The sequence below is a fragment of the Leucopleurus acutus genome (assembly GCF_964270905.1).
Source record: "Leucopleurus acutus genome assembly, chromosome: 12".
NCBI classification, from domain to species: Eukaryota; Metazoa; Chordata; class Mammalia; order Artiodactyla; family Delphinidae; genus Leucopleurus; species Leucopleurus acutus.
The window spans coordinates 76,972,823-76,985,538 of record NC_139154.1 but is presented as its reverse complement, the minus strand read 5'-3'; the positions used below and the strand labels follow the sequence as shown (position 1 = coordinate 76,985,538).

Here is a 12,716-nt window from a genome sequence, read left to right as displayed (position 1 = left end):
CAGCTAAAACTCGGTTTAGGTGGAGTGCTACAGTAGCTGGGATCCTGTTACCAAAAGGAAGAAGCTGAGAATAAATGCTAGAGCACATTTGCCAATCTCAGTCACATGTACTAAACGTGATAATAATCACAATTAATTTTCTCCTTCTTCCCCAAACAAAGTAGACAGGAATCAACATGGGTAAAATGTTTAATTTTAAATGACCATGCTGAGATTAACCTGAAATTATAAATTTTTAAAAGTTTGAATTTTGTCTTAAAGCTTAACAAAATTAACCTTATGATCCTTTTGACTGCAGGGCAGTATTGTGAGCATAAGCCTGTTTTTCTCTAATGTATTATTTCTATATCTTAAACTTTGTGTGATTGCAAACAAAAGACTAGAACTTTAGTTTATTTCTGTCTTATTTTATAGATGTGCCATAATGATTTTGAACATGTTGATGCCAAGCAGCAGTGAGAAGTATGAAAAGTACTAGTTGGTGGTTTAGTTGTTCCTTCTCTCTCCCTATTCCTTCTTGCTCTCTCTCTCTGTATATATTCATCATGCTTCTAAACTATTTAGGGCTTTTTCCATACCATAGCCCATCCCTGATCTTACACTTTGAGACAAACTCTCTGAAATGTTCATGTTTACAAGTAACTTCTGTATTTCTAAAAAATATGCCTATATTCAGCATTGCTTGATTGATCAGAATTACATACTGATTAACTACTGTAATAAAAATGGATTTAGTTTATATACTGCCTTCTCTCTCCCTTCATCACTATTCTTTTATTCTTCTATTTGCTTTAATATTTCTTAAACTTCTTTCATGTCTGTTCAAGTAAAGATGGTATCTCTTACTCTCAAATTAGCAATTACAAAATTTAATGTTTCTTATCTTCCCTCCACATATCTTTCTCCTTCTCAGTTTTTGTTGTCTCTGTTTTAAAATGCAATGATCAAATATATTTACATTAGTTTCTGTAACTATAATTAAGTCTGCTAGCTTTGTCTGTTGCTGAATTCTAAAAATTGTAATTAGTAAGCAGTTTAACTTTTTATGACTACATAAATATTTTTCACTGAAAAGCTAATGGTAGAGCAATTACCATTTTTAACATAACTTTATTGTTTATGATTTAGTTTAAAATTTCCTCTTCCCATTTTTGTTTCTCGTATTTTTAAAAAATTTCCTTAATTTCTTCCCACATATAAGTAATACCCTCTGTTCTGTAGACTTCCTTTTTTTGCCAGCTGTCTCCCTCCTGGAGCCCTCTTTCTCTCTCCTCTAATCTCTTTCGTTACTCAGTGCTCTTTTGACCACTTGACATCTTTATAAAGTTTGTTGAAAATTTGCTTTGATTGATGCTATTCCTTCTTGTGCTTTTTATAACTGTGGGATTATGCATATCTTTTTAAAATTCCTTTTTTCTGTGTGTGAGTAGAGAGAGGATATAAATGCATATGCTCATCTCAACATCTTGAATCTGAAGTGTTGATGTTTTCAAAGAGTCAGATGCCCATGTATCTAACCCTTAGAGTCATACTGATAAAACTTGTGATAAAGTCTCATGTTGTAAATTTTTGAGGGGAGAGGGATATGAGACATTTACAAATAAAGCTGAAAGAAAATAATGATTAACTATATAGAGTCATTGATATTTTTATGTAAATAAACATTTCTAGAATAATTTTCTTTTGTTTTCTCAGACTCTAGACTTTTTATAGATTATGATAAAAAATTTTCTGTTGATAAAGATTGTTCTGTTTTACTTTTTATTCTATTATTGAAGATATGTATCTTCAGATTTAGATCTGTTTTTCATTACAAATAGTGTTCCACAAGTTTATTGCCCAGAACTTCTTGAAACTGACCCATTTTACCATTATATCTGGCCAGTGACTAAACAGCATATAGTGTTGTTAAAAAAATGTCTCCTAGGTTAGGAGGCTAATGTTAGTTTTGAACCCTAACAGGTTTTACCATCAGTCTGGGTGATAAGTTGTGCAATACTGTTAGGCTACGTTTTATCTTTACAAGAGAATGGTATTGTAAAAATGTCAAAAAAATATCCACATGCCCAGTTCACTAGTAAATATACTGCTAAATTTGAACCTTTTTGGCAGTAGCTTATGCTTCTCAAGGGACCATATTTTTACAGAATGATATATTTCAAAGGGTATTGGTTTCCATTGTAAAAAATTCATGCATTTAGAGCAACTTAAAGCCAAAACAATTGTGCTTGTGGTATGTGTTTAAAATATTAGTCATCTTGAATACATGCCCAGGTTAAGTGTCAGAAGCTATATATTGCACAAAAAGAAAATTTATTGTTAGGAGACCAGGCTGTACCTGTGCTTATACAGCATTTTCCTTAGAGGATCAATTTGAGTATGTGAACTAATACTAGCCAGGCTTTTGTACAGTAACATTATTTATAATAAAGGAGAAGTTCATTGAGGAGAAAAACAAATAAAGGAAGCATAAAAGTCTCATATTGTATGAAACTACAGAAATGGATCAAAGAGTTTGACAGGAAGTTTAATGTGTACATAAGTAGAGTCTGACAGGAACATGCTGTGTGTGCCAAAGGTTCCGGTGATGGAAAACCGAAACATAGTGCTCACTGACCACAGCATGAGCCTTGACACACATTGTAAATAATCCAGAGATCTATGACTGCATTAAGCACTGGGCTGGTGTATTAACGGCAGTAAATCTATAGCAGCATAATGGGATAGCATACACAAATTCCTCTGATTAGTTTTTGTAATGGATTAATAGGAATATAGCAAATATTTTCATTTCAAATCCTACCATCCTCCAACCTCACCCTCCCCCCAGCCCCACCCTCTCTATTGTGATCGTTTTTTATTCTCTTCTACTCACCAGGCTTGTGTATGTGGATACTTGCTTTAGTACCATCAAGTTAAAAGCCGAAGATGCTTCTGGTAGAGAGCATCTCATCACTGTCAAGTTGAAGGCGAAGGTATGTGCTTCGTTAAACTGTTACTGTGGCCAGGAAATGCTTGGGGAAATGAACCCTGTGAATGTTTTCAATGTAAACGAGTGCTGGTTGCTTCTAAAAATATATATGTGACACTTAAAATTTATTTTGGGGGACTTCCCTGGCAGTCCAATGGTTAAGACTCTGCGCTTCCAAAGCAGGGGGTGCAGAATCGATCCCTGGTCAGGAAACTAAGATCCCACATGCTGTGTGACACGACCAAATAAAAAAATTATTTGGGAACGCCTCAAAAAATTTATTCACTAAGTTTCCCAAAGCCTAGCTGTAATTTCATGTCACTGTTTTAATTCAAATTTGATCAAAATATAGACTTTACAGTAAAGAAATACTACAAATAAGGTTTGGCAGCCTCAAAGTACCATAATGTTATCTTTGTAACATCCTATGTAGAAAAGAGTTGGAAGTGTCCACTATTCCAAGTAAAGTTCTACTGAAGAAAGTCTTTTGTCTTCAACTCCTACTGTGAATTACCTTTGTTGTTCTTATTTCTGACTTCCGCCGACCCCTCAAACACAGGCACACACATCTGCATACTTTTTTCTGTTGTCTTGGCTGAAATTTTTTTACTTCTCTGTTTAAAAATTTTGCAAAGGTTATACACTTCTATTTATAGAGCCCTTACAGGCTAGTGGTCTGTAACTACTCACTAATTTTATTGGCACAAAACATAGCTGTTTCGTCTTTATTTTTTAATTATAGATTGTGAATTTTGAGAAGTAAGTGGAATAAGCAAGTTCAGGTTATTAGTCATTTACTTAGTAATCACTGGGGAAGCATTAGACTTTGAGAAAACCAGGTCATCTAACTTTTTTTTAATTGTCCCTAGGAGTCATCAATCATCTCTTTTTCATGAGATTGTAGTGATGAAAAGATGAGTTGTGCTTGTCCGTTTTAAAAATGTGCCTGGCATTTAAGCTTTTCATGAGAGAAAATTAATATATAAAGCTGTACTGGGTGACACAGCAAAGTTGGTATCTTATAGTGCCTCTATATCAGGCAAATTGAGAAATGACTCATTCTCTTTCTTACACACAGAATGTTTATGTATAATTTCGAGATTTATATGTGATGAGTTTTGAGAAAAAATTAGTGGGATAGAAATCTTCTTTGTAAAATAAGTTACATGAATATTTTTATTAAATGAAAAAGTTTTTATTTTCTTTTTTAATTTTTAAAGGTGTGTTTTTTTAAGATCAAGGAGAAATCTGCCTTTATCCTTCCAGAGTCATATACTGCCAGTGGCAAGGGTTCTGTCATTTTCTTCGAAGTTTTATTTGTTTATATTTTGTACATTGATAAAAGTTGCTTTGCTGCTATGAAGACCAAAATGAAAAATTTAAAATACATCCTGTCCCGATTCTTTTTTTTTAAAGCCTCATTTTTGCAATCTTTTCTACTAAGAGATAATGATTTAAGTCTACATTGCCTATCACTACAGCTACAAGATTTTATTATTAATTTTGATTAATGACATTATTGGTAGTATTGAGAGGGAGGATGTGTAGCCATTAGTATGGTCCATTCTGTCTGCTTTTTCTTACAACTTTTCAAGGTAGATAAGGTGACACTTTAAACATTTCTCTAGAGGATATTTTCAAGTGTCAGTTTTTGCAGCATCGATAGCTGTGAGCACTGTTATGGATGCCCTGGCAAGAGAGAAGAGAAAGCTGTATTTGAGTTAGTAAGGAAAAGACTTGCGTTTAAAAAAAAATAGACAGGCTGAAACTAAATGAATCTTGTGTTGGTAAGATTTATTAGAGTCTTTATTTGTCCGTTTAGTTTGGTTTTCATAGAGACTAAAGTTGTCTTTTAGATGTGGTCATTTCTTTCTTAGGAATATTTGGGATTGCCAGTTAAAAACAGTGAAAGCTAAAACTTACATGTTAAGAGTACATAACGCAAAATCTTAATCCAAACTGAATTTTAAAGGGTCAGGCTCTTTTTTGACAAACCTTACAACACGCTTATTTTTGTAAATACACAAACCTCTATTTCTTTTATCTGATATTTTTTGATACGTAGTAAAGAAATGCATTTGTTTTGATTCTTGAATACATCCTCTCCCAATTCTGCCACTCTACCTCACTGTCTCCCAAAACCCACAAGGAAAACAATACCAATTTTGTCTAGACATCCCCCATTAAAAGTAAGTATATAAATCAAAAAGAAATACAATGAGAAACAGTTGAATTTTGTCATTTTTATAGGTGTGTTTTTATGCAGTATTTACAGTTCATCCTAAACCATGGGATGAAATTTTTGTCTTTCCTTTAAAAAAGAAGTAGCCTAGGGCTTCCTTAGCTTTGGCCAAGATCAGAACTACTTGAAAAACGAATCATAGATATGTTTCAGAGGCTGGGCACTCTGTCTCTGATGGCTGTTTTTGTAATCTGCCGCAATTTGTATGTATTCTTTTGCTGGGGGGGTCCAATCACAGTTCGGGTTGGGTTAAATTTTTCCATAGAAAAGTATACTATAGAGTCTAAAAAATATTGTTTGTGACAAAAATATATACTTAATATTATATAATAATTATTTTCTCTTACAGTTATTGATTTGATTGAATTGTTTCAACTGAGACTTGAAAAACTATATTAATGAAAAATTATAAATTACTCTATTTTTCAATTAGTTTCTTTAGGTGGAGCTTTTGTTGTTCTTGTCACCTGGATTTCCAAAGTGAAGCTTTTGGCAGTTAGTCTCTAGTGGCTTTGTATATACCTATAACTTACTGTTGAAAAATAATCTGAATTTTGACAGTCATTTTACAATATTCAGTTATCGCTGATGTAGTTAGTACTACAATACAAACAACTCCAAAAATGAGTATCTAGGATGCTACTGCATAATTCATGTTAAATCATCCAGAAGTGTGTAAATTTGTGCTTTTTAGGTTCAATACAGTTATGTAGCATTTATTATATAAACAGAATTGATCTTGGAAGTGAATATAATTAACACAATATATATACATTTAACTCATAGACAGTAAAGCCACAAACATATGGAACAGTCTCATTTATTATATACATATTTGTATGTTTGCATAATTACACCTAAAATATATATTTGAATGTTATCTCAGATATGTGGCATCATATTATATTTATTATAACCTGCTTTTTGTTTAACTCCCTGTGGATCTCTTTATCAGTACATATGTGCCATTTACTACCCTGAGCCCTATTTGAATGTAGGATCATATTCTCTTTTAACATAATGTGCCGTACGTACTTAATGACTTCCAAAGTTAAGACACTTTACTTGGTTTATCTACTCTGTATACAGTAAACATTAAGTTCATACTCTTAACTGGGTTGATGATTGTTTAAGTTAGAGAGTTGATATTGTTCATTGTCAGCTCAGTAGATGATAAGTAGCAGCAACTCAAGGTGAACTAAATATTCCATTTTTGACCCAAGGAGGTTTTAAGTGTGCATTATTATTTTTGCAGAATATTAACATTTTTTAGAGGGAAAAGAGATTTTACAGTGCTTTTAGTTGAGTTCCATCATTTTTACATATAAAACAGCCAGAGAAGTTCAGTGACTTATCCAAGGTCACAAGTTAGTTAGCAGCACTAGAAACCAGAGAAAGCTAAGATCTCTGCCTGCATTTACTTTGAGATAATCACATGCCTTATAAAAAATAGTGTACAAATAGTTTTCCCAGTGATTGCAGCAGTTATAATCTGACGTACATCATCTAATAGTTTGAATTGTCTGGAATAGGGCTTCTTCTGTAATCCCAGCCAGACCTTTCTTTCTTTTTTTCCTCTAACTTAGAGCACTGTTATATTTCTATATGGTTTCCTGTATATTTACCTTTGTGTTATCACTTCTGCATAGCTAGATACCATTAGTCAGAGTATACATTGATAGGTTTATTCTTAACCAGACTGTCATTGTAACTAAATGTTAATTCTTTTCAAAGCATTGATTTCAAATGGGCTGATGTTTGTGACAAATACTATAGTGATAATTTTTTGTGCCCTTTTGCTATGCAACAAAGTAGTTAAAAATAAGAGGATGAAAAAAGTGAAAGTCTAAAACTTATTTTAAACATTTTGTCAAATGAGAGAAAGGAGTTTTCCTAAAACTAATTTTCATGTTAGTAAATTTAGCTTTGTATTGGAAAGAAATGAGCACTTCAAAAATTACGTGTGACTTTCAAGAATCCGGACTGAATCTTAGAGAAATCATGTAGTACAATTCTCTAATAACAAAATTGATTTAAGAAAAACTACCTTTTGTCTTTCTTAACTTAGAAACCTAGTTAGTCCTCTGACTATTCTTTTTTGTATAAAACTATTGAGTAATTAATTTTCTATTTATCAACCATGAAAAGATTTTTCTTAAAACTATTATTTTGTTTTCCCTTAATGAGCCAGAGACATTTCATTGTTTCTTTTTATTTATCTTCTGCTAAAATTAAATGCTTTTTTGTGGAAGATACTTCTTTACTTGATAACTATATGTGTTCATTTTTGTGCATTTCTTGATTCTTTTAACAAATATTGCCTCTTTTAACAAGTGACTGAGGCTATTTGAGGTTAAATTTTAGACTGAAAGGAAATTAAATATCAACCATTTTGATCTCTCACTTTAAAGATAAAGAAACTGAGATTCAGTGTGGTTTACCCCTCAAATCACATTAGCAGCTGACCTGACACTGACTTAATTCATTAGTCTTTTTTTCAAAACCGGTTGGTTTGGCACCCCCAAATCACCAAACTTTGTACCTTTTGAGCTTAACTTGACTGTTAATCAGCTCTTAATATCTCTATAGTAATAGAATGGAAATATTGATATATAATACATTTGCATTTATAATAATGCTTTTTCTAATATATTCAGTTTTTTGAAAATATTTTATGTGAAATTGTCACACCGAAGCAAAAATGACCTAACTTTATGCTTTTTTATAGTACCCTGCAGAATCACCAGATTGTATTGTGGATTTTCCTGTTTCGTTTTCTGTTTCCTGGACACCACAGGTAAATTCTTAAATTTATTTTAAGTAGCTAAAAAGCACATTCTGTTTACTTATAAGTGGCCATTATAGATTACAAGTGATTTTTTTCAGTTTTCTTTAAGCATTTATTTATAAACAGGACTTTGAGAGTGTTAAACTTGAAGAAGCTCTATTGACAAATTTTACTTTAAATTTAAATCCTAAGGAACTCTTTATAAAAGCAGTGAGCAGTAGGTTAAAAATTGGGTGACATTTTTCAGACATAATATCAGAGAATCTTTTTCAGAGAATGAATTATGACTGAAAATATAAACCCTGCCATTTCTATTCAGTTTTTATTGTTTTAAAGTGTTTGTCCTTAGTTCATCCTTGAACTTAGACTATATTGTTTTTGTAAGTGCTTTGGAACATTCTTACTTTGAGTAAAGAATATAGGAGATTCTTCTACTCCTGTCAATTTCTCAATACATTGCTGATATTTAACAAGTTAATGTATTTAGGAATGCATTGTAAATTGTACCATTATGTGGCTAAAATATGGTATGATTATCAACAGTTCTATCATCACCATTCACGTGTGTGATTTTTAAAGATCTGGCAGAATGGTGGTTAGATACAAAGAACAGTCTAATGATGACAGGCATAGTCCTTGTCTCACCAAGTAAATTGATACCAAAATCAAGAGAAACTTTCTGTTCTTATGCAAAGCGAAACAAAAATTCCTAGTGACATTTTACAAATGTTCTCTAAATAGAGACTACCCTTATTTTTGTTATGAAGTTTTGGTAGGTTCAAGTGAAAATTTATACTTATATTTTAAATTATAATATATAGAGTAAAGTAATAATTGTCTTGTATATGAAGTTAGTTTAAAAAAAAAAAAGCCTAACAGGATTTAAATGGTCTTGTGAAGGGTCAAATTTTAATCATACCATATATATTTTAAAAATATTTTTCTTGTTTTCTTCTTTAAAAACAAAAGTCTCCCTCCTTCCAATGGAAATCAAGAAAACACAGCAAAATAAAGGGGAGGAAAAACCCTGTGATTTGCTTTTGATATTCTGATATGTTATAAATGTATAAGAAATACTGTTTTGATTGTTTTTTAAAGAATTGGAATTATACACAAATTGCATACTTTTTAAAAAACATGAATATACATTTTCTATTTGGCTCTATAAACTTTATCTTTATGTATTATGTGAGGTCATGATATAACATTGTACCTAGATCGTATTACTCTTTCCAGATACGCTGTCTCTAAATTATAATTTAATATTTATTAAAATCCCAAGGTCCAACCTTGGGAATATGTTTTTGATGAGTTTCCTAGTTTTTTAAATTTAGATAATCATAAAAGTTTTCCCCAGACTTTAATCAGTGAAAAAGTTTGCATCTCCACAAAAAGACTGTTTAGCACTTACCTTATCCTGCCATTTAGCAAAACTAGTTTGTGACTTTAACACTAGAAAATCTTAGAGGGCAATTTCTTCTAAATTTTCTATCCCTACTTAACACCAGCTCAGTGCCTTGCACATATAAGTATGGAATAAGTGTTTATAATATTAATTCAAATTCAGATTTAGATTTAATTGGGTCATACGTCAAGTTTTCTATTTTGTATTAGTTTTAAGAATACAGAATTAATTAGTAGTAACTGGAATGTCATAAATTCTTTTTTTAAATTAAAAGAACATACTAAAATTCTTAGTATAGTACAGATAAAAATTTGGACACCATTTTAACCACAACTGAAATTTGACATGTTTAATATTTTGGCACATTTGCTTCAGATATCTCTCTCTCTGTCTCTCAGAAATAAAATGTTCTGGGACCTAAAACTTTACCCCTCTTTTGCTTCTCTCCTTTCCTCTTTCTTTCCTTCTTTCCCTTTCTAGAGGTAAACCACTTGACTGGAATTGGTGTGTATGCTATCCATGCATACTTTTTTGCTACATTTGTTTACGCCATATTCTATAATATTTTTGCAGTCTGACCTTTCTCATACAACATTGTTTCTGAGATTTACCCATGATCTTATATCATTTTAAATGCTTTATATCATTTCATTATATGAATCCATCAGTTAATTTATTCATTGCCCTACTTATATGGTTGTTCACAATTTCTTTCTTAAACAGTGCTGCAGTGAACATTCTTCTGTGTTTCCTTTTACATATGTGAGACTTTTAGTGTGGTTTATGCCTAGAGGTGAAAATGCTGTATTGTAGGGAATGCATCTCTTTGAGATTACAAAATATTGCCAAGTTGTCTTCTAAAATCGGTTGCATAACTTTATACTCCTACCCAGCAATGCATAGTAATTCCTACTTTCCCAAATCCTTTCTAAGTCTTAGTCTGATTTTAGTGTGACCTTAATTCTTATCAAAAACTGATACTCATTATTACTGTGTTTATCTTTGCCTACTTAAATTTTTGTGTTTTATTATAAGCATTTCTTATATATTTTGAATACTAGTTATTTATTGGTTATATGGGATATAAGTATCTTCTCTCTGTGGCATATTTTTTAACTTTGTATATGATATATTTTTTCAATCAGAAGTTTAACGTTTCAGTGTGGTCACATTTATCACTCTCTTCTTCATGATTTCTGCTTTTTGTGTATTGAATGAGAATATCTTCCATATCTTGTTCTGAAAAGATATTCTCCTAAAGTCTGCTAGAAAAGTTATACTTTTTTTCATATTTAAGTATGAGATAGGAATTGTATTTACACTTGCCTATTTTATATATGCTCAAAGAATTTGGATTTATCTTCATTTGTGGCGGTCTGGGGTGATTTCAGTTTTTCTTTTACATAAACCACTAAAATTCAGAAAACTTTCAAAATATACTATTTGCCTCTTGTTAGAGTCTAGCTGTACATCGTAAGCATTTTGGTGATACTGCCAGCAAGTATGAACTCTTGAGTCTTTTTAGATGTGATAAAAGTGTTGGCAATGTTAGTTTACATTTTGGAAATATGAAGCAACATCAAACTTCTTTGCTGTGTATCTTTTATCATTGACCTATTGGACACAATTCTGCTTGTGGGAGTTCCCATCTTTTTTCTTTTTAAACAATTTTTAAACAGATGTGGTTCTTAAGCGAAATAAATGTTACTATTGTAGTCTAATAGCAAACTTATATTTAAAAGATTGTAAATAGCTTCCAGATAATTGATTTTAAAAAATTCCTTGTCTGCTTTTTGTACATTTCCTCTTTGGATTCAGTGTTTCTGGACTTTAAACTTGGAAGATCTTTATTTTCCTTTCTTTTTGTAAAATAATAGGCATGGCTTTGTGGCATCCATATTAAAAATGGGTAATTTTCCTTATGGTCCCTGTCTTCCTGCTGGGTTGATAATGTTTTGATGTATTTTTCTTTTGCTCTGATGAGAGGTCTGCTGCTGCTGCTCTGACATATTCATTTGGATGAATAATTATAACTTGCACAATGTCAAGCTGAAGATGGTAGGGTTTTGTGCGTCATGACAAGCCTAGTAGCCAGTGCAGGTGTCTCACAGCATGATCAGCAACAGCCAGTGTATTCTGGCTCAGAGGAGGCATTTAGAGTAGTAAGAAATCAGCACCAAGGGCAAGGCTGCTGCTACTACTGCTGCCGTGATATGTGCCAAAGAAACACAAAGTGCTTCTCAAAGACAAGTGACTGCACACCTCTTCTCAGATACTTACTTGTTTACCCAGTCAATTTTGTTTTATAGATTTCAGCATAGAGTGTAAGAGCATGTCATGATTTTTATCTTATTCTACTTCCCAACATCACAAATGCTCTAAAATCTGCTACCCTTTCGACTTCTATATATAGGTCATATTTGTGAATATTGTTGACTGATGAGACCATAGAATGCTCTAATGTAAGATTTTAGGTGCACTGACATTAGTGATTCTATAAAAACAAAACTAATTTTCTCCAGGTCACTGACCAGCCCAAAATGGATGCTAAAATTGCAGATTTACCTATAAATATGCCATTAAGTGCAGGCTTGTGAACTGTCTGTGTCACACTGGTTGGAATTTTCGGATTTGGTATGATACATAAACAGTGGTCTTTATATTTTTTATCATGTAAATCTCATATTCTTGGAGTAAGGCCATGAATACAAGAAGAGCAAAACCAATGATAAAGCCTCTGGCTGATAATCTGATGGTGAATGAAGAAATTGTAATTAAAGGAAACAGTCCTATTACATAGCAGGGAGCATGATCCATTAGTTAGAGCATCAGACTAGCAGTCGGGTATCCCTAGGTTCTGTTTACAGTTCAGCCATTGACTTAATTGTATAATTTCAAACAAGTCACATGACTGCTCTTTGCCTCAGTTCATATGTATATGGAAATAATAAACTTTTTCTCTTTCACGGAGATCTTAAAATAAATTTGGTTTAAAACAAACAGAATCCTAGGGGAAGAAAACTCTCAATATCACACTGTATGGATCCTGAGGAAGTTCTCCTTTTTTGACCTACTGGATTATCTTTCTTTCCATTTTTCTCTCTGCTGTCCTTGTTGGAGAACTCATAGTACTGGATTTTTGTTCATCCTTAAATTGGTTAATTAAATATACTTTTGCCTTCTTGGCCATCTTATTATTGCTATAATGGTATGGATAAAAAGACATCAACGGAATCAAAACAAAGAAAGTTAGTTCATTATTGAGATTATGTGATATGGTAGATCTGTGTGATATGGTCTGACCTGTTGG

General features: G+C 32.1%; 1 protein-coding gene across 3 annotated transcripts in view; it reads left to right on the top strand.

The window, feature by feature from the left end:
• FANCL (FA complementation group L) overlaps nucleotides 1-12,716 on the top strand; it is a 77,954-nt gene that overhangs the window by 29,245 nt on the left and 35,993 nt on the right. For all 3 annotated transcript variants that reach the window (XM_082851384.1, XM_082851383.1, XM_082851385.1), the window contains 2 exons: nucleotides 2,879-2,975; nucleotides 7,942-8,010. In XM_082851384.1, coding sequence (XP_082707510.1) covers nucleotides 2,879-2,975; nucleotides 7,942-8,010 — 166 coding nt within the window. The remainder of the gene's footprint in view (nucleotides 1-2,878; nucleotides 2,976-7,941; nucleotides 8,011-12,716) is intronic.